Source organism: Mustela nivalis (genome assembly GCF_964662115.1).
Source record: "Mustela nivalis genome assembly, chromosome: 6".
NCBI classification, from domain to species: domain Eukaryota; kingdom Metazoa; phylum Chordata; class Mammalia; order Carnivora; family Mustelidae; genus Mustela; species Mustela nivalis.
In genome coordinates, this window is record NC_139025.1 from 101,282,225 (window position 1) to 101,307,740 (window position 25,516).

The window sequence follows — 25,516 nt, forward strand, 5'->3', positions numbered from 1 at the left end:
GAAGTTTGCTATAAACAGGTATAAACATACCTTGGAGATATTGTGTGTTTGGTTCAGACTATCAGAATAAAGCTGACGTTGCATAAAGTTGAGTCAGTTGAAGTTTCTGGTTTCCCAGTACGTATAAAATTGTTTACACTGTACTGTAGTCTATTAAGTGTACGATAGCATTATGTCTAGAAGACATAATGTCTATACCTTAATTAAAAAATACTTTATTGCTAAAATGCTAGCCATCATCTGAACTTTCAGCAAGTCATAATCACTGGTCACAGAGCACTGTAACAAAGGTAATAATGAAAAAGTTTGAAATATTGCAAAAATTACCGCCACGTGACACACAAACACAAAGCGAGCAAATACTGTTAGTAAAACGGCACCGATAAACTTGCTCAGGGCAGGGCTGCCGTAGACCTTCAGTTTGTAAAAACTGCAATATCTGTGAATATATTGCAACAAAGCACAAAAGTAAATATGCTTGGGCTTTGAGAAGTGGTAGTATATTTTAAAGGAGAAAACAAATTACTAAAAGGAAAATTAGAGTAATCTACAACAGGAGTCAGCAAGCTTTTTGATATTCGTGACAACTTCTCAATTTCACTGTCATAGCATGAAAGCAGCCACAGTTAATAAATACATAAATGACTTTATTTACAAAAACAGGCAGTGGGCCATAGTGTAGGATTTTTTGTTATATGGTCAAACACTAGTTCCTCAGTAGTGTCAGTGGCATTACTGGTATTTATTTTTTAACTAAAAATAAGATTGTGGTTGCCTGGGGGTGAAGGAACAGTAGGGAATTGACTCAAATGAAGCATAAGGGAAAATGGGAAGTGCCAGGACTGGTCTTTATCTTAATTGTAGAAGTGGTTGCTCACCAAATATAGTTGTTGGAAATCCCAGAACCATATACTAAGAAGGATGAATTTTATTGCATGTAAATTATATCTCAGTAAACCCGCCTTTTAAGTTTGTTTTTTTCTTACTACAAAACCACCTGTTTTACAGAGTATGAGCTCATGGGTTAATGAAGACCCTGAGCTGTTACTAAAAGGTGAAATCATTTTAATAAATGCCATAAATGCCTTTTGATCACTTTCTTTACAGAAATAAAAATGTTTGGCATTCCATAAACATTGTTTGGTAAATCTGCATACAGAATACCATAAGAATATATTGTTGTCAGTATCTTCTGAACTGGAAGCTAGTAGATAGCAGTTTCCTTTGCTGTTGCTTCAGTCATTTTAGAGAAGAAATTCAGAAAATTTGTAACAAGGAAGGTCTTGTGCAACACACAGCCTTCTGCCTGTTAATATTTTTTCTTCCTTTACAAAAGGAAGAATCTGAATTTGAGATGTCCTATACCCTGAGGGCCCGGGGCCAGGCCTGGATCCACTTAGGTTTGCTTGATGAGTTTTAGAGTGAACCACGTCCAAAATACCATACTAGAGATAGAAGTTATTAGTGATTATTTTTATAATCAGTTACTGTCAAATAGAGTTGTTTTAATTTGGAAATTTGTTAACCAGGGTTTCAGACAGCTGGACTGTGTCTCATTATCTGTGTAGTCTGTCTCATTTTGACATTGCATGAAAAATTTCATCACACAGCATCTGAAAAAAGTTGGGGCAGAAGTAAATCATTATACAGCAGTTGTTCGTATAAGAGGAAACTGCCTTATCTAGTCAATTGACTGTCTTCCCAGAAAGTGACATCTCTCTAGGTGACTGCCATTGAGCATTCTTTGACTTTAGAAATGAGTGCCAGTCTTGGTACTTTGCATGGTACGGTCACCTAATACTGCTTTAATGGCCCATTATTATCGAGTTACAAGGCTAGGGTAGGAAGAGCAAAAATAATCCTCGCCTGGAATGCTTGGAAAATCTGCCACCACATAGGATCACTGAGGCAGTGAGGAAGAAATTTAGTTTGTAACTATTTTCCATTGTTGGTATATTGTGAAGGCTTTTTCAGATTACAAATTGGTTAAGGGTGTGTGCTTTGGTGAGTGCTGTGAAGTGTGTAAACCTGGCGATTCACAGACATGTACTCCTGGGGATAAAAATATATGTTTATAAAAAATAAAAAATTAAAAAAAAAATGGCATGTTATAGTCAAAATGACAAAAAAAAAAAAAAAAGAATGTACTTTAAAGGCTTATAATGTCTGGTTAAATGGCTTTTATAAATACATTTTTTTTAGAGCAGGAGAACGGCAGAAGGAGAAATAGCAGGCTCCAAGCCCAGCATGGAGCCAGACATGGGGCTCGTTTTGACAACCCTGAGATCATGACCTGAGCTGAAATCAAGAGTCAGACACTTAACCGACTGAGCCACCCAGGCACCCCTATAAATACTTTTTTTTTTTTTAGGATTTTATTTATTCATTTGACAGAGAGCACAAGTAGGAAGGGCACAGGCATAGGGAGAAGCAGGCTCCCCCCTGACCAGAGAGCCTGATGTAGGGCTCGCTCCCAGGACCCTGGGATCGTGACCTGAGCTGAAGGCAGAGGCTTAACTGACTGAGCCACTCAGGCGCCCCTATAAATACATTTTTAAAACAGTTGTCATCTTAATTGACCATGGATAAAGTTTGTCATCTTTGAAAATAGTGTCGATGTCAGACTTCTGTGCTGATGCTTCCTAGGGTCACATGTAAAATAGAACCACATGTCATTCTTGACGTCCAGTGCCAGGCTCTAGTTTTAATACAATTTAGTATGAGTTGGTTATGATTTTAAGTGTTTATAAATAGGTACTATTTTTTAGGTTTAATTAGATAAAATACAGGAAAGTGCATAGATGTTAAACACGTAGTTTACTGAGTTTTGACAGATGCACACACCTATGTGTAACCACCACTCCAGTTAAGATCTGGCACGTTTCCATTTTCCACCAGTTTCTTCACTTTCCCCTTTCTAGTCTGTATCCCCCCAACACCCCACAGCTTCTATTTGATTTATCTTAGCTTTGTTGTACCTGTTCTAGAACTTCATGTAGAGAATCACACAGTGTGTCCTCTTTCACTTGACAGAATGTTTTTGAGATTTATTCACCTTGTTGCTTATCTCCCTGCAGAGGTGGGTTTTTCAGTGTAAATACCATTAGGGAGAAATGAGACTGCTTTAAATAAACATGTTATTTCATGTACAAACCTTCTCTCATTCCTTGCAAACAGGTTGTTCTGGTGACAGATGGCTGTCTTGGCATTGGTAGAGGGTCACTGAGGCATTCCCTAGCTACTCATAGTCAACGAGGCGAGAGCAACAGGTTTCCACTACCTTTTCCTTTCCCATCTAAGTTATACATCATGTGCATGGCAAATCTGGAGGAGGTAATACTGTGTTCTTTTTAGTTTGATTGGATACATTTTAGGACTTTATTTTTAATATATTCCATTAGTTTTATATTGTATATACTATAACATTGAACTCCATTGCTTTCAGCTGAGGCTAATCACTAATTAAATTTGGAAGGCTCTAGGTCTCAAATGCTTTTTGAAGATTCAGAGTGTTGTCCATCTCTGGAAACATAGCTGGCAGGAGTTGTTATCTATCCTGCTTCCCACAAAGACTCTTCAGATGCATAAGAGTTAAAATGTTCTTTTTGGTATTAGACATTTACCGTGTTTAGAAATTCTTATGTCCATTCCACCAGAAACACGGACAGAAATGTACTTGAACTTTTTTGGTAAAGTAACATTACTGTGAAGTATGCTTTATTAAACTCTACTTCCTGGTTTTCCCATTTATTTGGGAAAGTTATTTAACATTTGTTCACCTCAGTTTTTCTATCTGTGAAATGTAGATAATGATAGTTCTCACAGAAAAGATGTTAGAAACACTTTGGAGAAAAGATACTATGTAAATACCAACTGTGGTCACTTCTGAGAATCTTTGTAAAACTACTTCTGAGTAAAATAGCTCCACTGGTATCATTTTATATAGCATTCCTCTTGGTAACCTTGAATCAAAATTGTTACAGTTATTTTCGCCTCAGGTTGTTTAAAAAAAATAATCTCTCTTATTTATTGCCTGTGTTATTGTGATGGGTGTGACCTTGGTGTGCTGATAATAATTTGGCATTGTGTGCCACTTTAAAAGGGTCATCTGTTTTGCTTTGTAGCTTCAGAGTACTGATTCCTTGGATTGCCTTGAACGTCTCATAGATTTAAACAATGGCGAAGGACAGATTTTTACTATTGATGGCCCCCTGTGCTTGAAAAATGTACAGTCTATGTTTGGGTAAGTATATGCTTACAGCTTTTTTTGCCTCTTACAATCTATTATTATAATTTGATATTCAGCTGTAATGTCTGTTTCACTCTTTCTAATTATTGTCATTTCATTTTCCCCAAGTTGCACAATTTTTAGACAAAATGATTGGTAGTAGTGATTTTTAAAAGTTCATTCCCTTTTAAATTAAGTGGGACTAAATCAATAATGCCTATAGATACTGACTTCCTTATAATGACTCGGCAGTTTCAAAAGATTAACTTGCTTTTGGGCTTTTCAAAATTGAAATTCCCTCACCAAAAATGTCAGATTTTGTTCTATTTCACAAATGGTCAGATCATAGTTTTAAGAATTGATTTGAAGGGAAACGTAAACTTAACATCTTGAAAAAATTACTTGAAATAAATGATATGTATCGTCGAAATACTCTTCTTATAACAATTAATCGTCATGTTCTAGAAAACTGATAGATCTGGCGTATACACCTTTCCATGCTGTTCTCAAGTGTGGCCACCTCACTGCTGATGTGCAGGTCTTCCCCAGACCAGAGCCCTTTGTTGTAGATGAGGAAATCGATCCCATCCCTAAAGTCATCAACACAGGTGATGTGTTTTTTTTAAACTTTCTTCTTAGTTCTTTTGTTATCTTTATTTCCTTATAACTTCTCGCATCTTCTCTATCCAGGAGGGTTAAAAAGAAATGTAGATTCTGACACTAGGGTGCTGTTGTCATCACCAGTGTATACATTTTGAATGGAAGGAGGTGTTGCCAAAATGGTGGCAGGCTTGTGGTATTTCATTGTGATCTCCAATCCTAGTAACTATAGCCACAAATTACTAGAGTTGGAAATCATGACCAGATTCACTAGCCATGAAATCCCTGAAGTAATTCTTAATAGAGATACTAAGATTGATTAGCATCAAAATTAAGATAATCTTTGAAGAGCTAGCTTCTAGATTTGGCTGTGTGATTCTTCCTGTGTGATCCTGGACATGTCATTTCCTCTCATACTGACTGGCTAGGTGAGTAGAATCTCTAGATGAGTCATGGTCTCTCTAAGGTCTCCACTCTGATACACTGTACCCCTAGAGCCCTGCTGCTTGTATTTTCACTAAAAGGAGACATGCTACTGCTTTTCCCTGGTTTGTGCTGGAGGTGTGCTTGGCTGAGATTGGCAGAGTGAGTCAGAAGTCATGAGGAAGAGTGGAGAGGAGAGTTGTCTCCAGTTGGTGGATGGACTCCTTGAGTGGTGGGTACACATTCAGCCATCACGGTTTCATCGTTGTACCTTCAGTGCCTAGCATAGCATCTGATGCTTAGTAGGTGTTCACCAGGTAAATGTCCGGTCAACCAGTTATAATAGAATTAAGTGCACAGTAAATATTCATTTCACTTATGGGTGTGCAGATTTGAAGGAGTCTGAGAGTAAAGGGCATGCAGAGGCTTTTTATTTTTTGTGCCTTTAGCCTCTAGCTGTCTGGAAGTCAACATTCATCTCTTTCATGGACTACTGCAGTGTGTTAAGCTGTGCCAAATGTTTTGTTGCCTTCAGACCAGCTATATTCTACTTCCTTCCCATCCTTTTTTGATGGGTAACTTTGAATAGATCTCTTTTTGTCCATATAAACTTTTAGTCCAAGATCTTTGTCATAGCTTACACCACTTTGAAATGCAGACCTTTTGCTACTCGAAGGAAAAATACGTAACTGCTTATGCTGACTCATTTGTTATTCAGCTAAAGAAGGTAATGGCAGCAAACCTCCAGAGAAGCAAATTTCCTGACATAGAAATACAGTGTACTCACCATGACCCTGATTTTTTAAAAAATTGCTTTGAGAGGGGCTCAATCAGTTAAGCATCTACCTTTTGCTTCGGTCATGATCCCAGAGTCCTAGGATCAAGCGCCATGACAGGTTACCTGCTTAGCGGGGAGCCTGCTTCTCTCTCCCCTGCAGCCTGCCACTCACTCTTCTTTTGCTCGCTCGCTCGCTCTCTCTATCAAATGAATAAATCTTTTTAAAAAAAAAATCATTTTGAGAATATGAGTATGTTTGTGCCTGAAAGAAAGACTGAAAAGCAATTCAATAAAATATTAATAGATGTTTCTTTTGATGGTGAATAATGAGTGACCTTATTTTTCTTCTTTACAATTTTTAGTGTTTTCTAAGTTTTTCTACTATTTGTGTAATCAGAAAATAAACTTTTAAAAAGTATTTTGGGATAAAACTTATTTTTTACCTATTAGGTTTCCAGCAAGTACTCTGGGTCTTTAATAGCTTCTGTAAAGCAAAGAAATCATTGTTATATTTAGACTGCTACCTTGGGCTTCTAGTGAATGTATTTCTTTCTCACGGAAATGTTTTTAATAGTAGCTTTACAGTCCAAGGACATTTGCTCCTCCTGCAAGGATGGAGTGGTGGAAGTGCTTGACTATGACGCCCCCTGCCGACCCTAACATCCTTGACTAAACAGAGGGATTGGATGTTTAAGCTTTTGCCTTGGCTGGGGTCCTAGCCTCATAAAAATAAAGTCTAACTGGTTTGTCTTACAACTTAAATCATTAAATGTATCTTGAGCTGTTGAAAATGCAAATTGTGAGTCATCCAGAGAAACGTCTAATAATCTTCCTAGTCATATCTGAATTCCTCACCTAAACACTATATTTGTGAAACCTAGTACATAGAAAATAATGTATTTCCCTATCCATTAATTCAGTGTTGATTCATTCTTTTCAGATTTGGAAATAGTGGGATTTATTGATATAGCTGATATTTCAAGTCCCCCGGTTCTATCCAGACATCTGGTCCTACCAATAGCACTTAACAAAGGTGAGTTCTCTTCCTATTCTGATCATACAGATGAAGCATTTTATGATCTAAAGCTATTCTTAAATGTATATAGTTGATAGTAGGATAGCCCATTTTGCAGAATTAGGGGAAAGGAATAGTTACTGGATTTGAATTTTTGAAATGGAATGTTTCCTAATAATACTGCAAGACCATTTCTGTGATTTTAATTTCAGCACCAGAAAAGAAACCCTTTAGCTGTCAACCCCTAGCTTTCCATCTCCCTCAGCCCCAGGTAACCGCTAAATGTTTTTCTGTTTTTATAGGTTTATCTATTTGGGATGTTTCATTTAAAAGGAATTCATATAATATGTGAAAACTGAATTTTATATGGACATAGGAAAATGAGAAAAGGAGTTTCTCTTTCTTGTTATAATATTTCTTTGTAACTGAATACCCTCCTTCCAAGGCTAGAAACAACCAGCTAATCTTATTCTGATCTTTTCACAGAAGGTGATGAGGTGGGTACTGGCATAACTGATGACAACGAAGATGAAAATTCAGCCAATCAAATTGCGGGCAAAATACCCAACTTCTGTGTCCTGCTCCATGGCAGCCTGAAAGTAGAAGGAATGGTGGCAATAGTTCAGTTAGGGTAAGGAACTTTGTTTACCTTTGGTTGAATGAGGGAGAATCAATTTACAGAGTGAAATATTTCCCAGATTTTTCCTTATCACCTTTTTCTTCCCCCTGCCACTTTCCCCACCTACCATCACCTCCTAAACTTGTACTTATCCCCTAGAATAAGTACAGAGTGAGCCTTTTAATTAAATTGCTTTTATATTATATCCTTTTGTAGTATATCTTTTTATATTACATTCTTTTATATCATATCCTATAGTTTTCTCTTTTCTATCTGGGAAATCTGAATTCAGTTATAACAGTTCTGCTACTTGCTCAGGGATCTTCAGCAATATCCACAGGCTCCTCAGCTATAAGATGAGGAGGTAGAACTAAGTGAAAAAGGATATCAAGAATATTGATTGAAAATTTTACCATGTGCCAGGCGCTCCTCCAGTCACTTTATGTATATTAATTTTATGTAACCTCTCACAACAACACTATACAGAGGATGTCATTGTTTTCCCTATTGTATAGATGAGAAACTGAGGCTTAGGGAGATCAGGGAACTTGCTCAAGGTCACACAGCTTATAAACGAAAGAGCCAGGGTCCTTATCCTTGCATTCTGACTCCAGACCCCATATTCATAACCACTGTGCTATAACCCTTCCCTGTGGGGAACGCCTCTCTAGCTTTTACATTTGCTACAGTCTTGAAATTTGCAAAACCATCTGCTTCCCTTTCTGTAATACCTATTGTTAGGAAAGAAACATCTTCTGGCCATCACCTGGGGTTGACTGGTATAGAAGTTGAAGAGGTTAGGAGTACTCAGGTGAAGCTCCATTTCTACTTGAGTTAAAATTACCTGGTTCAAAAAGAAGAATGCAATTCTTATTAGGTATTATTTTGCTGTATTTCTTGATACCCAAGCTGCTTATACTGACTAGCTCTGAATATGAGAGTTCCTTAGGGCCTTTTGAGAAGCAGGAACAGAGCTGGGTGATGGCTTGTGCCCTTTGTTAGAAATCCTGCTCTGTGTTGGTGCTGCTGTGAATGACTCAGGGAGGCAGCTAAAACATGGGTTGCATCCCTTTGTCCTCCCCACCTCTGTTGCTATTTGTTGCCCTTGTGATTTTTTTCTTTCCTAAGATTGCTTTTGATTTCTATATCTACCTAATTGAATAATAATACATTTCCCAAAGGAATGGCAATATCAGAGGACAGCAGTATGCATTTTCAGTTTTAGGATTTGGCTTTAGTAAAAAAGCCTAATTTCAAAGCTGAAGACCCATGTCTTTTCAAGAGAAAAACACTGGCTAGACTTATATAATTTCATAATCCCAGGCTTGACATTCTTCTGATCTTCCATCTTCTCTCCATCTAGTCCTGAATGGCATGGAATGCTCTACTCCCAAGCTGACAGCAAGAAGAAATCAAACCTCATGATGTCTCTCTTTGAGCCTGGCCCAGAACCTCTCCCATGGCTAGGGAAAATGGCACAGTTGGGTCCTATTTCAGGTATAACCCAGATCAGATTTTACTTATCTTGACTTTGTTTTCTCTCTGCTATTCTGAATGGCTCTGACTGCAGTCAGAGAGCTGTGTGATCTCCCTGATGCATGTGCTGTGGTCTCTAATGCGAATATGTGCATGGAAAACCCCAGCAGAGTGTGATGTTTGAACTTTCAACTTTACGTCAAGGGAAACTGAGATTTAGGTTGCTTTAAGTAAACATAAGTGCTCTGACTGCTTAGAGTGAAAAGCTACTGTCCATAAACATTTTTTTCTTCAGTACACTGTTTTCAACTCAGTAACCCCAGTCATTTATGGATAATTTAATCCCCTTCCTTCTTGAAAATGTTTTCCCTTAGATTTCCTAATACTGCATTCTTCTGATACTTGTTTTTTTATCAGCTTTGCCTTATCTTGTTGTCTTGTCTTCCTCTTGCCTCATGATTTTCAGGATGTTTTCCTTTGCCTTCTTCTCTTGGATTATTATTCTCTCTTGATTATTCCATCAGCCATTATAGCTTCAGACTCCCCTAGATGTATAACTCTGGTCCTACTTGAGCTCTCCCTGAAACTTGCATATCATATTTCCAATTCCTAGTTAGACCTCTCCACCTGGATATTCTGCCATATACCAAGCAGCTCAGCATGTTTGTTAGAGAAAGCATTGTCTCTTAACCCTTCCTTCCTAAGCTGTTCCTTTTTATGATTTTCCCGCTCCTGATTGAGGCCTACGTATTCCTAAGTACTCAGGCTCCAACTGTAGAGTCATTCTGGACTCATTTGGGCCCATTTCAATTTCAGAACATCTACTGAACAAACTTATAGGGGGTAAAAGACTTGTACGAGATCAGGGTTAGCCTGGATGATCGGCTCTGTGTAGAGGACGCAGGAAAATCTTCACAGAGGAAGGACACCCAAACTGAGGTTTGAAGAAAAAGATTTGCTGAGCTAATGAAGGAAGAAGAGGCATTCTGGACAAGGGGATCACCTATAGAAAAGCAAAGCTAGAACACAAAGCATGGGGGTGGGGCGGGGAGGGCCCAGTGGTGGGTTAGAAGTTGGCAGTGGCTGGAATAGGGCATACCTCCTCTGAAATGTGAAGAGCTGAGACTATTCTGCAGATACTGGGAAGCCACTGAAGGGGAGGCATATGAGAAGTGGAGATACCAGTTAGGAGACTTATTTTTCTGGGTACTGGTGCTCCCCGGCAATACGTAGTATGGCTGAAATTCAAGTGAGAGCTAATAAATTTGCATTTAGAAAGATAATTCTAGGGATGTCTGGGTGGCTCAGTCAGTTAAGCATCTGACTTTGTTTTGGTTTCAGCTCAGGTCATGACCTCAGGCCCCACATTAGGGTCTGTGCTCAGTGGGGACTCTGCTTGAGATTTTCTCTCCCTCTCCCCCTGCCCTGCTCAGGCACGTGTGCTCTCTCTCTCTTTCTTTCTCTCAAATAAGTAAATAAATAAAATCTTCAAAAAAGAAAGATAGAAAGATAATTCTGTAGAGTGTGGATTTGGAAAGGTAAGAGCATCCAGCAGTCACAAGTCTGCTGTGACAGTCCTGGAGATGTAAGGATGAGAGCCAGAACAGGGGCAGTGGCTGGGAACAGGGAGGATAGGGATCCATGCAAAAGATACTCAGGAGGCAGAATCAGCTTTGCTCATTTTGCCTGTGAGATTTAGGTAGAGGAGGCTAGAGACAATTCGTGCAAGAGTTCCTGAAAGAGGATAGAGTTGAATATATAATTTTTAGTTATAAGCATAGTTAAAATCGTGAGAATTAGGACAATTGCTTAGGGCAGTGGTTCACACATTTGAGTTTTTGTGTACAAAACTAAACAAAAAACAAACAACCCAGAACTTGTTTAAAATTTGTTTCCTGGGCCCCACTTATGGAGATTCTAATTCATTCGGTCTGGATTCCAGCCCAAAAAACTTGCAGTTTTAGTGTTATCCAAGTGATTACAATCCAGGTAATCCATAACCACGCTTTAAGAAGCCCTTGTCTCAGGAAAATATGTAATTAAGGCAAAAAGAGAGCCAAGAACCAAACCCCTAGAAAAGGTTAACTATGGGGTCAGTGGAAATAAAGGAAAATGAGAAGGAATAAGTAGAAGGAAAAGTGGAAGAAAGTGATGTCACAGAAGCCAAGAGAATAAAGAGACGAAAGAAGAAAGTAGTGTCTCATACACGTGTACAATACATAGCCTGCTTGCCCTGTCTTAAACAATGTACATTTATGTTAGTTAGGCTTGAAGGATGCCTTTGCCACTGAAGCCTAGAAAAGATTTTGATTGAATATTGACCCTAGAAGCTAGGCAGTAAGGCTTTTCAGTAAAGGGTCAGATAGTAAATATGCTAGACTTTGCAGACCATATGATCTCTGTCATGACTACTGAATTTTGCATAGTATAGCACAATACATATTGTGCTATAATACATATACATATATACATATATACAATACATATTGCATATTATTGCACAATACAATATTGTAGCACAATACATAAATGAATAGGAATGACCTATTCCAATAAAATAATCATATGGACAACAGAATTTGAATTTCACATAATTTTCATGTGTCATGAAATATTTTTATTTCCCCCATCTATGTAATGTAAAAACCATTTTTTTTAAAGATTTATTTATTTATTTATTTATTTGACAGAGAGATCACAAGTAGACAGAGAGGCAGGCAGAGAGAGAGAGAAGCAGGCTCCCTGCTGAGCAGAGAGCCCAACATAGGACTCGATCCCAGGACCCCGAGATCATGACCTGAACCGAAGGCAGCGGCTTAACCGACTGAGCCACCCAGGCGCCCCGTAAAAACCATTTTTAACTCAAAACCAGGCAGTTGGCCAGCTCTTGAGCTAGGATGCAGGGTCTGGGGTTTTAAAGTTCACACAGGAGAAGAGATACAACTTTGTTTCCAAACCAGACAACTGAAATCTCTGAGTAAAGCTAGGAATGTGGAAGGTCTAGCCCCTCAGTGAAAGGACAACAAGAAAAATTCTACCCATTGTTTTTACCTACTTTTCCAGATGTTAAAAAAAAAAAAAAATTAACATAATTAGCATACAGTGTTAGTTTCAGGTGTACAGTATAATGATTCAACAATTCTGTGCATTACTCAGTGCTCATCATGATAAGTGTACTCTGATCCCCTTCATTTCATCCTTCCCCCACACACCTCCCATCTGGCAACCACCAGTTCTGTTTAAGGTCTGGGTTTTTGTCTGTTTGTTTTTTAATTATTTGACACAGAGAGAAACAATGAGAGAGAGAGCACAAGCAGGGGAGCTGCAGGCAGGCATGTGGGCAGAGGGGGAGGGAGAAGCAGGCTCCCTGCCAAGCCAGGGTCCTGATGGGGGGCTTGATCCCAGGACTCTGGGATCTTGACCTGAGCTGAAGGCAGCTGCTTAACCGACTGAGCCATCCAGGTGCCCAAGGTCTGGGTTTTTTGTTTTTTTGTTTTTGTTTTTGTCTCTTTATTTGTTTTGTTTCTGAAATTACACATATGAGTGAAATCATGTCAGGTCTTTCTCTGATTTATTTCACTTAGCATTATGCCCTCTAGATCCATCCATATTGTTACAAATGGCAAGATTTCCTTCTTTTTTATGGCTGAATAATACTCTGTGTGTGTGTGTGTGTGTGTGTGTTCCACATATTCTTTATCCATCTATCTATAGACAGATACATAGAGGTTGCCTTCATATCTTGGCTGTTGTAAATAACGCTACACTAAACATAGGGGTGCATATATCTTTTTGAATTTGTGTTTTCATTTTCTTTGGGTAAATACTCAGTAGTGGAATTAATGAACCATGTAGTTCTGTTTTTGATTTTTTGATCGTGTTCCACAGCGACTGCACTCATTTGTATTGTCACCAGCATGGCCCAAGGGTTTCATTTTTTCCACATCCTGGTCAACACTTGCTTTTTGTTTTGTTTTGTTTTTTAAGATTTATTTATTTATTTCAGAGAGAGAGTATACATGTGGAGATAGGGGCAGAGGGAGAGAATCTTTCAAGCAGACTCCTCTCAGAGTGGGGGAGCCTGATCCAGGGCTTGATCCCATGACCCATGATGTGACTGACCTGAGCTGAAACCAAGAGTCTGATGCTTAACTAGCTGAGCCACTCAGATGCCCCTATTTTTTGTGTTTTTTTATTTTAGTCATTCTGACAGGTATAAGGTGGTATCTCATTATGGTTTTGATTTGTATTTCCCTGATGATCACTGATGTTGAGCATCTTTTCATGTGTCTGTTGGCTATTTGTATGTCTTCTTTGGATATGTCTGTTCAGCTCCTCTGCCTATTTTTTAATTGTATTATCTGTTCTTCTGATATTGAATTGTATAAGTTCTTGGTATATTTTGTTATTGACCCCTTATTGGATATAATCAATTACAGATATCTTCTTCCATTCAGTAGGTTGCCTTTTTGTTGTGTTGATGGTTTTCTTTGCTGTGCAAAAAGCTTTTTATTTTGGTATACTCCCAACAGCTTTATTTTGCTTGCATTTCCCTTGCCTGAGGAGACATACCTAGAAAAATGTTTCCATGGCCAATGTCAAAGAACTTGTTTTTATTTATTTTTAGTTAAAACAAGGCAAGCAAAATGGTGCGGTTGTTTATACCTATCCCTCCTATTTCTCATTCTGTTCTTAGTAACAGCTACTTACAACTTCTAATTTTAAGAGGGTTTGGGGGGGGTTGGTATTTACATTTCTAAATAATATAAGTATGTATTTCATGACTTTTTTTCTTTTCATTTCAAATGTCATTTTGACTTTTTAAGGTTGAGTGCTTAGCTCTCTTACCGCCACTGTCCCAACCCACCCACCCAGGAAGAACATTTTTCCCTTCCTCTATCCTTCCAGTGGGATTATAGTGTTCTTTTTGGGTGAAGTAGTATTCTGTCCTTGTTAGATGATGTGAATGTTATTTATGACTAAATGACTAAGCCGTGTGGTACACTGAGTTACATTTTGTTTTGGAGCTCTTTGTTCTCTGCACCAGTTTTTTTTTTTAAAGGTACTTTTTTCTTTTTTGTAGCAGGCAAGATAAATGTGCAGTTGATCCTTGAATAATGTGGGGGTTATGACTTTTAACTACCCCAGACTTCACTAGTAAGAGCCTACTGTTGACCAGAATCCTTACCAATAACATAAACAGTTGATGAACACGTACTTTTTATGTTTGTGTATATATATGTATTTATATATACATATATATGTGTATATTAGTGTGTGTATATATGTATGTATTATATACTGCATTCTTACAATAAAGAAAGCTAGAGAAAAGAAACTGTTATTTAAAAAACCCTGAGGAGGAGAAAATAGATTTACAGTACTTGTATCTTTAGGAAAAATTCTGTGTGTAAGTGGACCTATACGCTTCATACCCATGTTGTTCAAAGGTCAGCTGTCTTCTAACTTCCTTTAAAGGAAGGCTCTTGGAAAGACACTGAGGTTCCTCAGAGACTCTGGGAAAGAGCTGGGCAGGCAGGCTGTGGGGGCGGCGAGCAGCAGCAGATGAAGACAGCCAGCCCTCCCTTTGGGCTGTCTCATGGCCTTCCCCTCTCCTTGCTTTACTTTGCTCTTTTCTGTGTACTTACTGTTAATTCCTAAGTAAAATACATTCTTCAGGTATTTTTGTCCGTTTTCTTTTTTTTCCCCTTAGAATCCTTTCCCTTCTGCTTGTTTCATAAGTGGACTATTTGTTCTCTGTGCCTGCTGGGTAGCTGTCAGCCTTCCCTGCCTGTCTCTCGTGAGGCTCCCCTGTTTCGTGACTCCTGAGAAAAGGCTACATGGGAAGTAGACGTTTGAAATCTTGCATCTTTGGAAATGTCTATGTTTCATCCCTTACACTCAGTTGTTGATTCTGTTGGATACTGAGTGCTGATTGGAATGACTTTACCTTAGAGTTTTGATGCATAGCTCCGTTTTTCTTTTCTGGCTTCCTGTGTTGCTCCTGAGAGTCTAGTGCAATGCTGTCAGGGCTTTGACCCAGATCTCTTTTTCCTCTGCACTACTGGAGGTGCTTCTTTGTATCCCTTGTGTTCTGGGTTTTCAGAATCATGTCCTTACTTGTTAGTTTCTTCATTCATTGTGCTGGGCATTCAGTGGGCCCTTCCATCTGGCAAGTCCGTTCTTTAGTCCTGGGAACATGTTTGATTTCCCCCTCTCTGTATCCTCTCTTCTCCCTTTTCTAGAACATCTGTTGATGATTTTTATATAATTTTCTTATCTTCCACCCATTTTTCCATTATTTTCTAATTTCTCTAAGGTATCTTCAGCTTTACCTTGCAGCTGGTTTTTTTTTTTTTTTATTTCTGCTGCCATATTTCTTATGTCTAAGAGTTCGCTGTTCTTTTTTCATAGATGCAGTATTTTTTGTCTGTCAAACCAGTCACCACATATAGGCTTCAAATAATTAGAGACCGTACAAGATAGACTGTGGTTAGATATTGCAATGTTTGATACTGATACTGAGTGCTACAGTAGAAAAGGTTCTAGAGAAAGTGCTGTGTGCCAGAATACTTGGGACAACTTTGTGGAGAAGGAGGGATAAGATCTGGACCTGGAATATAAGTAAGTTTGGATGTGTGAGGAATGGTGAGGTTGAGTGGTAGAAAAGGTGTTACCTTTGCAAGCAGGCCCAACTGAGTAACTGTGAAGCCTGTGAAGATCCAACCTCTTTGAGCTTCAGTTCCCTCATCTTTCATGGGACCAATAATATCCCCCCCCCCCAAGGTTGCTGTAAGGAAAGAAGGTATACATTTAACGTGTTTGGAACTTAATAAATATTCTTTATTCTGTAAGTTCCTTGAGTCTAGAAAAAAATCCTCTTCAGCCACACTTCCTAGCAGAGTGCTTGCTACATAGTGGGGACTTAGTATAGCAAGTGAGTAAGGGAATAAATGGATGAGGGAAGGGGAGCACTCCAGGCAGGGGAAATAACCAAAGTAGTGGCAGGCAAGTTAGAAATAAATGTGCTACATGGAAAAAGACTGGTGGGATCCTGGCCTGCCTAAAAGGTCTTATATATATGCAAGTTATTTGTGGAAATATGCCTGGAAAACTCGGCCGATACTTTTTGGAGGGGTTGGGTGGGGGGCACTGACACATAGTGTGGGGCCAGTATAAAACATTTAAATTACCAAATTGGGGTTAGAGAGCTTCTGGCTCAGAGAAACTGGGTTCATTCCAGTTGGAAGTATGAACATTTGGACAAGGGATATAAGCTCCCTGAACTTGGTGGGGAAATGATCCCAGCTCTGTCTACCCCAGAAGGCAGTAGTAATCAGGATAAAATGAGCCAGTAGATATAAGTGGGCTTGTGAGTTTGTGGCAAAGTTTCATTGGCTTGGGAAGCAGATAGAAAAACAGAAACCTTTATTTATTCACATGGCTAAAAAACCAGCTGAGCTTTAAATGTTTGAAAGCAATAACTAATAAGCCCTAATGACCTAGAGTATATTTCACCAAAAAGTATTTCTTCTCTTGCCCTTTTCCTTAATGTGGCTACCTATAATTTTCCTCTGGAATTTTCTCAGTGCTTAGACCTATGATGTCCAGTCCAGTAGACACTAGATACCTGAGGCCATTTAAATTGAAATAAGTAAAATTTAAAATTCAGTTCCTCAGTCACTTTAGCCACAAGTCAGTGTTCAGTAGCTGCATGGGCCGGTGGCTACCATTCGATCATTGTAGAAAGTTCTCTTTGAGAACACTGGGCCAGACTATAAAGAGTTATATTATGTGTGTTTATATATTCTTTAAATATGTACTTTAGAATGTATGTATTAGTTTTATTCTCTCTGATCTCAATTGATAAAGCAAATAAGTGAAGGTTGTCTCTTTAAAAACATTAAGCTGGGTTTGTTTTTGGTTTTGGTTTTTTACCTACTTGGGCCTCAGTTGATTGTTTAGTCTCCTACATCAGTGGCATTGTTTGGGAACAGGTTCCCTAACCTGAGGGAAGTGAATGGATTTTCTTAATTAGGGAAGTAACAGGATGAAGAAGATTGAATGATTCAGAGAGCAGCTAGCCTAATTGGAAATGTAATTGATTATGTTTTGCCAGATGTCATTTCAAGATTGTGTTTTCCTTTTAAGATGCTAAAGAAAATCCTTACGGAGAGGATGACAATAAGAGCCCATTTCCCCTGCAGCCCAAAAACAAACGCAGTTATGCTCAGAATGTGACCGTCTGGATCAAACCCAGTGGCCTGCAGGTAACATTACCATTCAAGTTGCTTTCAGCTGGGGACAAGGGGAGGGATTCTGGCAGGCAATTAAGACATCTGATTTGATTTTCCTTTCCTTTGATATTTAGTAATTCACTTACTTCTAATGTTTGTCATTATTTCCATAAAGGATTTGAGGTGGCCTACAGTAAAACACGTATGCAGCAAAATCACTTCTTACAAAATTTAGAGCAGTACAAAACCTAGAGGAAGAGGGGAGACAGTTGCACCGGGAACTCAAGGCGAAATGATTATATTTGAGCAATTTGGCTCCGAGCTTTCTGCTATCAAGGTCAGAAGAGCAACATGTAGGGTTATATATAACCTTTCTTGTCTGACAGAAGGAAGCATGTCAGTTCTAGAGAGACATACTTTCCTGGCATTGAATTTCATTGTAAAATTTTTGACATGGTGAGGCATTGACAGAACGGGTTTTATCTTTGACAACAGTTTTTTGAGAAGGATATAAAAACTTCATGGGTTTATTTTTCTGTCCCCACAGTAGAACCCAAGCAATGGCAGTACACCTTAATAACAACACTTTTATGGAAAGCTAAGATTACACTATTCTCGAGGTATGCTGCTTTTATGCAAGCTCAGTGATATTTCTCCCTCCACTGACTTACTAACTTACTTAGGCCACCTGACAGGGGAAATAGCTTCTTTTTTTTTTTTTTTTTTTTAAAGATTTTATTTATTTATTTGACAGAGAGAAATCACAAGTAGATGGAGAGGCAGGCAGAGAGAGAGAGGGAAGCAGGCTCTCTGTTGAGCAGAGAGCCCGATGCGGGACTCGATCCCAGGACTCTGAGATCATGACCTGAGCTGAAGGCAGCGGCTTAACCCACTGAGCCACCCAGGCGCCCCGGAAATAGCTTCTTGATGGCACGGTTTCTTCTTTGCATAGAGACTGGACACACCCTGTGGTGGCTGTGGGGGAGGGGTTTTGTTGGAAAATCAAGTTCTCTCCTGCCATCCCTGACCCCAGTACTTCCCTGTCAGAAGGAAAGCTGAATTTTTCTCAAATGACTTTTTAAATTTTGTTCTGTTCTAGATGTATTTTTTTTAATTGTGAAAAACACATAGCATCAAAGTCACCATTTCAGCCATTTTAAATTCAGTGGCATTTATTTAGTACAATCAAAATGTTATGCAACCATCATCACTGTGTAGTTCTAGAACATTTTCCTCACCCCAAGAGGAAACCCTATACCTGTTAAGCAAGTCACTCTACATTCCTGACTTCCCCAAGTCCTTGACCACCACTAATCTGCTTTTGGACTCTGGATTCATCCTACTCTAGATATTTCATATAAATAACAGCATGTAACATGTGACTTTTTGTGTTTGGTTTCCTTCACTTAGCATAATGTTTTCAGCATTTGGCCATGTTGTAACATAGATCAGTACTTCCTTCCTTTGGATTTCATTCAGTTGATGAACATTTGGATTGTTTCCACCTTTTGACTACTGTGAATAATACTGCTAAGAACATTTGTCAATTTTTTTCTTTTGTTGCTATGCTGCTGTTGTCATAATTTAGAAATCACGACCAGTCCAAGGTCATGGAGATTTATGCCCATGTTTTCTTCTAAGAGTTTTGTAGTTTTAGCTCTTGCAGTTAGGTCTCTGAACCATTTTGAGTTGTTTTTTTTTGTTTGTTTTATATGGTGTGAAGTAAGAATCCAGTTTTGTTCTTTGCATGTGGATAGCCAGCTGTCCTGGCACCATTTGTCCAAGAGCCTGTTCCTTCCCCCATTGAATGGTCTTTGCACCCTGGCCATAGATGTATAGGTTTATTGGGTTTATTTTTGTGAGACAAGTTCGTTTCTGTTACTAAGGGATTTATCATCATCAAACATTTTGAAGGAGGGAGATGCTTTACTAATGTAAACTACAGTGACATTGACTCAGAGGGATCCTCATCTTGACATTGCACCTCTATTCCCAATTTCTTTCCTCTAAACATCTAGCACCACCCTTTTGTATTCTTTCCCCTTTTACCACAGAACCCTAATGTTGAACTCTTATTACCCTTGACAGACAGATGTACAGAAGATTTTAAGAAATGCAAGGAAACTACCTGAAAAAACACAGACATTCTATAAGGTAAGACTGTCAGAATTACAGTGGGGTGGGGGGAGGGGGGCTGGGATATGTCCCCAAAATAAATGGTTCACAGCAATTAGAGTATGGGGTAAAAGAGTGAACATGGACAGGCATGAGAAATGTTTGGATTGTACCTCAGTGTTTTCATTGTAAAGTCCATAGAAATGATAGGTTCACTGCTGCCCTAAAAATCCAAGAATTGGAAGTGTTTAAGTGGCCTGATTCTGTACACAAGGGCTCCTCTGTCTTGATGCTGCTCTGAATGGCTGAGAAAAGGAGTCAAAAGAATCTGTCAGTCAAAGCCCTGAATTCTCCGTACCACTCTCATATGAGTGTCCAATCTAACCCTGGACAACCAGGGTGACTTCCTGGGATGATGATCTCCCAGAACATTCTTACGCTACCAGAGAAGCTGCTTCCAGGAATGACTACTAAAATTGTATTTATATGAATTGCAAAAGGATGGCCCTCCAGAATCCTACCTAGCTAATCCAGAGCTATTGGTGGAGGGAATAAATTTATAACCAGTGGGTAGAGTTGGGGGTTCATTTAAGTAAACACCTTGTTCCTTGCCTTTCCATCTGGTGTTTGCTGAAATTAAATTAAGTGGCAGTGTGAGGCATGCTGTGTTGTCAGTTGTAGCCCAGCTACTAATATTTTATGGTGCACATAGCCTACCTAAGGCTAGCATCTCTTCCGGAGAACAGACGGGCTACTTTGTCTGGGTGTTATCTCATTACCTTTATGTCACTGTTGTCTTCAGACCTAATTATGTGGCAAGCTGGTGACCTCAAGCAGGAGCAACCTTAATCAGAGTTCAGAGAGCTGCTCAGCCAGCCATGCCCTCCCTCCCCTTGAAGCCCATAGTTCACACAGGCCCTTGATGACCCCCCTTGGCAATAGTCCCTTTATCCCCTACAGTCGTCAGCTGTCTATTCAAGAAGGCACACTTGTACTTTGGCCCTCTTCTGAACTTTCCCCCTTGTTAACAGATGATAGTAGAGAGATGGTCAGAAAGCCCACTTCTCTTTTCTGGCTTTACAGAGTCCCACATATCAGATGTGGAAGGGCCTCTGCCGGGCAACTGCGTGAGCCCCCACAGCAGGCATGGAAGAGATCCTCCTTCTCACTCTACAGATGAGAACACTGAGCCTCAGAGAGGCTACACAAGTGGCCTAGTTGCACTGCTAAGTGGTTGATGGGGCTCTTTGTATTTCTCTGCTTCCATGCACTACCCAACCCTTCTTTTGGTGGCAGTCTTTCAGGTCAGACTTCTTGAATCCTCCAGAGCCTCCTCCAAACATGTTCACTGTTGTTCAGTCTGAGGCCCAGCCAGAGAAGAGGCAGCAGAGGGTTCATAGTCCTCTGAGGTTTGGGGCTAGCCTCTGCCATGCCTGAGTAACGGGAAAAGTCATCCTCCTGACAGTTAGGAGTGAATGAAATGATGTGTGGGAAGTGTCTCACCCTGTTTGGTGTAAGCGCTCACCCACTGTGGTGATGACCGCCTGTTTCAGTCAGCCAGTCTGATCACCAAGAGGAATCCTCTTGGCAGTCTCTTGTTACTGGCATCTCTGCACAAGCATTTGTTCTGTAAAAATGCTCACAAGTTCAGGGATCAAGAAAAATTTATTCTAAGTTGAGCACTTAGAAAGTATGTGACAAGAAAAGTACATTTCAGGAACACTGGTGGGTTTTTTTTGTTTGTTTGTTTTTTATCTTGTTTCAGGAGCTAAACCGTTTACGAAAGGCTGCCCTGGCATTTGGTTTCCTGGACCTGCTTAAAGGAGTGGCTGACATGCTGGAAAGGGAGTGCACGCTGCTGCCCGACACAGCGCACCCAGACGCCGCCTTCCAGCTGACCCACGCTGCCCAGCAACTCAAGCTAGCCAGCACCGGCACGTCTGAGTATGCCGGCTACGAGCACAACATCACACCTTTGCATACAGACTTCTCCGGGAGCAGCACTGAAAGAATGTGAAACTGACTTTGGGAGCCTTCCTGCTTTCTTTCATGACAGGTGAAAAGGATTTAGGGTAAAAACTCCAGTTTGTTCACCTCTGCAAGAGCTCCCCTTCCCCCCAACACTTCCCTGAGGTTGCCTCGGAAGCACCACTTGCTGGGCTGTGCTGCTTGGGCTTTGACCTTGGTTTTCTGGAGCGGAGTCTGTAAGCCCCAAAAAACCACTGTTGCTCCCACAATGGGCACACCTCCTGAGTAACTTAAAGGACTGATAAATACAGAGCTCTCCCCACTTCCTCCTAATCAGCGGGGGTTCTCGGGCTAGCTAAAGGTACCTCTTCTCCTCTCCAACCGTAAGGACATTTTCCAGCTTCTGTCCTTGGAATGAGCAGCCCAGCCCAGACTGTCTGGGACTTGCTAAATGTGAGTCCAACACCATTAAGTTTCAGAACTGTCCTTAGAACTTGGGCAAAAACTTGATGGTAACCCTCTGGTGTAGTATGTCTTGAGATACAGACTTAAACAGCAGCTATAAATGTATAAAATGATTCCTACTTCAAGTTTTGGTTTGGTTTTGTTTTTTAATGAAAATAAAATACTTGATTTTCTAGAAAATGGATTCATTGGGAAACTAATGGGTCTTTGTCTTTTGGTCTGTCCTATCACCTGGATGTAATTTCACCTTCCTAGGTGGCAGATTTCTTAAGTCCTGAGAGTTCTTGGGTTCCATATGGACTTATTTCTGACACTGGTTAGGTCTCTGCCTCAGCCAGGTTCTACCCCGGTGGATCTGACTGTTCTCTCATCAGTATGGTATCAATTCATTCACTAGCTTCAGGACCTTAGGCAAGTCAGGTAACTTCTCCAAGCTTTCTGCCATCAGTGCTTTTCAGATTGCTCTGTGGACTCCAGAGGTTAACCCTCCTGCAGGCTTCACCCCAAGCAACCATTTTTACACGCTGAATTTAACATTTCACCACGCAATGCAGTATAATATTTTGTCTGGACAAATGACTTTATCATTAGCAACCTGAAAACCCAACAGACTAAATGATCTTTAAGCACAAGTTGTTAGGATTTTGACTGTAAATGTTTAATAGAAATACACAATGTTTTGCTTTCTCAGATAGCAATAAAGGAGTTTATAACAATCACTAGGAATACAGGCTTCTGCCACAAAGATGCAGCATATACTGCAAAGCTGATCTGTCCAAATAAAGTCAGGTGAAAGAACAGAAGTTAACACAAGTGTTGACAGAAGTTACAAACATGCAAAATATCCTTCAGTGCAATGAATTTATTTTAAAAAAAAAAAAAATCAGCCAGCCTATGCTAATCTGATGTCTTTAGTAGGTCAAACCAAGTTTCCATATCCGGCTCAGAGAAACAGTGTAACTTACGGAGTCCCCTCTCACCCAAGAACAACAGAAATGGCAGAACAGAAAGAGCTACCATGTTCTTAAATTCTTTTATACAAGCATTACTTCTAACACATATTTTATTTGGTGAACCTGGAATGTTTTAGAGGAAAACAATGATATTTTTGACAATGGTCAAACTTTACAATGTCTCTGCTTTTCTCAGTTCCTCTATGGGTGGGTTTCCAGCCCGGAAGCTTTTTCAAGATTCTCTAGCCAAAATTCCCACTGTTCTCCCTCTCCAAGAGCTGACCAGTGAAACAACAAGAGAGCAAAGGCAGGCATTTCTGAGGTCGGTTCCACCAGCCATTCTGACAGGTTTACAAGGAAATGGACTTAGCCAGCACAGAAGGAAGAGAGCCGTTTTATGTACGTGCACAGGCTAGGACTGGTCTGCCTGCGCATTTCTTCTGCTTCCTGTTTGCCACAGGCCACCCTTCCGGCAGCTGTCTCACTAACGGTTTGACCCTTCTGACACCTGTAGCCATTTGGGTTTGGAACGCTTATAATCTCGTTTTCTAAACTAACGTTTCATCTTTCTCTAGTGTTGAAGATCATTCTGATTTAGCTAGGAATGAAATAAGTGATCATGGTGTTCCAAGGTTCTGCCTCTCGTTTCTCCCACATCATTCTGTGCCTCCTCGGTGTGCACACAGGTAAGCACTGTCATGACAGGTGGTGGTAGAAGCCAAAAGATGCTCAGAAGTAATGTGTTCTCTAGCCCCACTCAGACTCAAATATTTTATCAGTGCCACCCCTCAGGGACAGAATGTATAAGGTCCTGCCTGAACAGTGCCTTTTTTTTTTTTCTTTTCTTTCTTTTACCCTCCAAGCAACAGCTGAAATGAACAAAGGCCAGCTGTAAGAATGGCCAGTATCTGGCAGGGTTAGGGCACTGAAGTAGGACCTCTGGCCCGTGTGAAAGCGACTGGACAAGGAGTGCTTGGGGGTAGGGCTGTCTCTTGCTGTCATTAATGGAATATACAAGAACAAAACTGTCCTCAGATATCGGGAATCCATGTCATGCAAGTACTACACTAAGATAATAACGGTAAATTCAGGAATGTTACGGGGGGAAGGGAATATAGCCTCACTGAGAATTTAATCATTTAACTTTAAAAAAACTTTTACATCAGTACAAGAAGGTAAAACTGTAAGAATTATAGATTAGGCTCAAACTGGCAAGAAGTCTTCAAGATCTTTTTAGTGGACCTTTTTCTTTTTTTGTCCATAACGCCGCCTGCGCTGTTTATAAAGGTGACGGAAATTTATGTACAACCCTGAAAAAGAACAAAGCCAATGAGAAAATGGAATCTGTCTCTTTATAACCAGAAGCTCTTGGGACAGGGACAATTTCTAGATGGCTGCTTGTCCTGTCCCATGGCACGGTGCTTAATGCAGGGTGCTCGGGAATTACAAGTCTGGCCAAGTTCTCAACAGTGCATTAGAGCCCACTCTTTTTTCCCAGTGGGTTTACTGTTTTATTTTCTCCCATATTCTAATATGAAAATTTTCAAACCTATAAAAAGTAAAATATTGTTCAGTGAACCAACACTTAGATCTAAACTTAAACTTTTTCTTATATTCACTTTGTCACCTGCTCATTCCCATCTGATTTTTGATGTATTTCACTAAGTTGCAGGAATCCATACTCTTCACCCCTAAACATTTCATTAATTAGAGTTCAGTTTTCCTTCATTCTTTCAAGGTAAGATTTATATAAAATGAAATCCATAAATCTGAAGTATAAAAACAACCCACAATTTTTAATTCAAGGCTACACAATAACATGCATTAAGCAATAGTCTAAAAGGTATGAAACTCTTTTCTGGGAAATAAATTAGAAAATGCAGGATTTCACAGGGAGAGGGTCATGAGGCAGCCATCTCCCTGGACTCCCAGCATGCTACTATCGTGCCCCGAGTGCCCATTTGGGCCACCACCCAAAAGCTGTTGCTTTCCTGTGTCTGTTTCCTGCAGCCCTTCCCCAAGGGGGCCTCCTGGAATTGCCCCAGTGACTGCTAGTAAAGCTTTGCCTGAAGTGCGAAGAAAAAAAAAAAAAAAGAAAATGCAGGATTTCAGTGTCAGAAAAATCTTCCAATCCTGCTTGACCACTAACTAGTTCTGTGGCTTAGCCTCTTTCTGTTTCCTCATTGTACAAGAGGGTTAAAAACACCAATTTTACAGACTTAGTATGGGAGAATATATGTTTACAAAAGCACTCTGATCTATATGCAAACATAACTGAGTGTAGTACTGTTTCTAAATTACATAAATTTAAGATCTATTTCTTTTTTTTTTTTTTTAAGATTTTATTTATTTATTTGACAGACAGAGATCACAAGCAGGCAGAGAGGCAGGCAGAGAGAGAGGGGAGGAAGCAGGCTCCCTGCGGAGCAGAGAGCCCGATGTGGGGCACGATCCCAGGACCCTGGAATCATGACCTGAGCCAAAGGCAGAGGCTTTAACCCACTGAGCCACCCAGGCACCCCAAGATCTATTTCTAAAGAATAAGAACAACTACATTGTGGGCAAACTAGGCAGGAGTATAAAACCTTGTAAATTAGAGTGTACGAAAACATAAAGCAAAGCTGGTAGGGTTAATGCAC

General features: G+C 39.9%; 2 protein-coding genes across 14 annotated transcripts in view; one reads left to right on the forward strand and one right to left on the reverse strand.

The window, feature by feature from the left end:
* INTS14 (integrator complex subunit 14) overlaps positions 1–25,516 on the forward strand; it is a 35,792-nt gene that overhangs the window by 8,065 nt on the left and 2,211 nt on the right. For 7 of the 13 annotated variants that reach the window (XM_082737112.1, XM_082737116.1, XM_082737110.1 and 4 more), the window contains 9 exons: positions 3,178–3,333; positions 4,125–4,243; positions 4,694–4,836; positions 6,970–7,062; positions 7,531–7,675; positions 9,027–9,160; positions 17,291–17,409; positions 19,465–19,530; positions 21,257–22,104. In XM_082737112.1, the coding sequence (XP_082593238.1) occupies positions 3,178–3,333; positions 4,125–4,243; positions 4,694–4,836; positions 6,970–7,062; positions 7,531–7,675; positions 9,027–9,160; positions 17,291–17,409; positions 19,465–19,530; positions 21,257–21,508 (1,227 nt within the window). In that variant the 3' untranslated portion in view covers positions 21,509–22,104. Of the gene's footprint in view, positions 1–3,177; positions 3,334–4,124; positions 4,244–4,693; positions 4,837–6,969; positions 7,063–7,530; positions 7,676–9,026; positions 9,161–17,290; positions 17,410–19,464; positions 19,531–20,574; positions 20,842–20,929; positions 22,105–23,452; positions 23,564–25,516 lie in introns of those variants that run through there. The other 6 variants (XR_014313382.1, XR_014313384.1, XR_014313385.1 and 3 more) reach the window with 2 other exon arrangements.
* HACD3 (3-hydroxyacyl-CoA dehydratase 3) overlaps positions 22,561–25,516 on the reverse strand; it is a 41,177-nt gene continuing 38,221 nt past the window's right edge. The window contains exon 11 of the mRNA XM_082737121.1: positions 22,561–24,187. Within this exon, the coding sequence (XP_082593247.1) occupies positions 24,111–24,187 (77 nt within the window). The 3' untranslated portion in view covers positions 22,561–24,110. The remainder of the gene's footprint in view (positions 24,188–25,516) is intronic.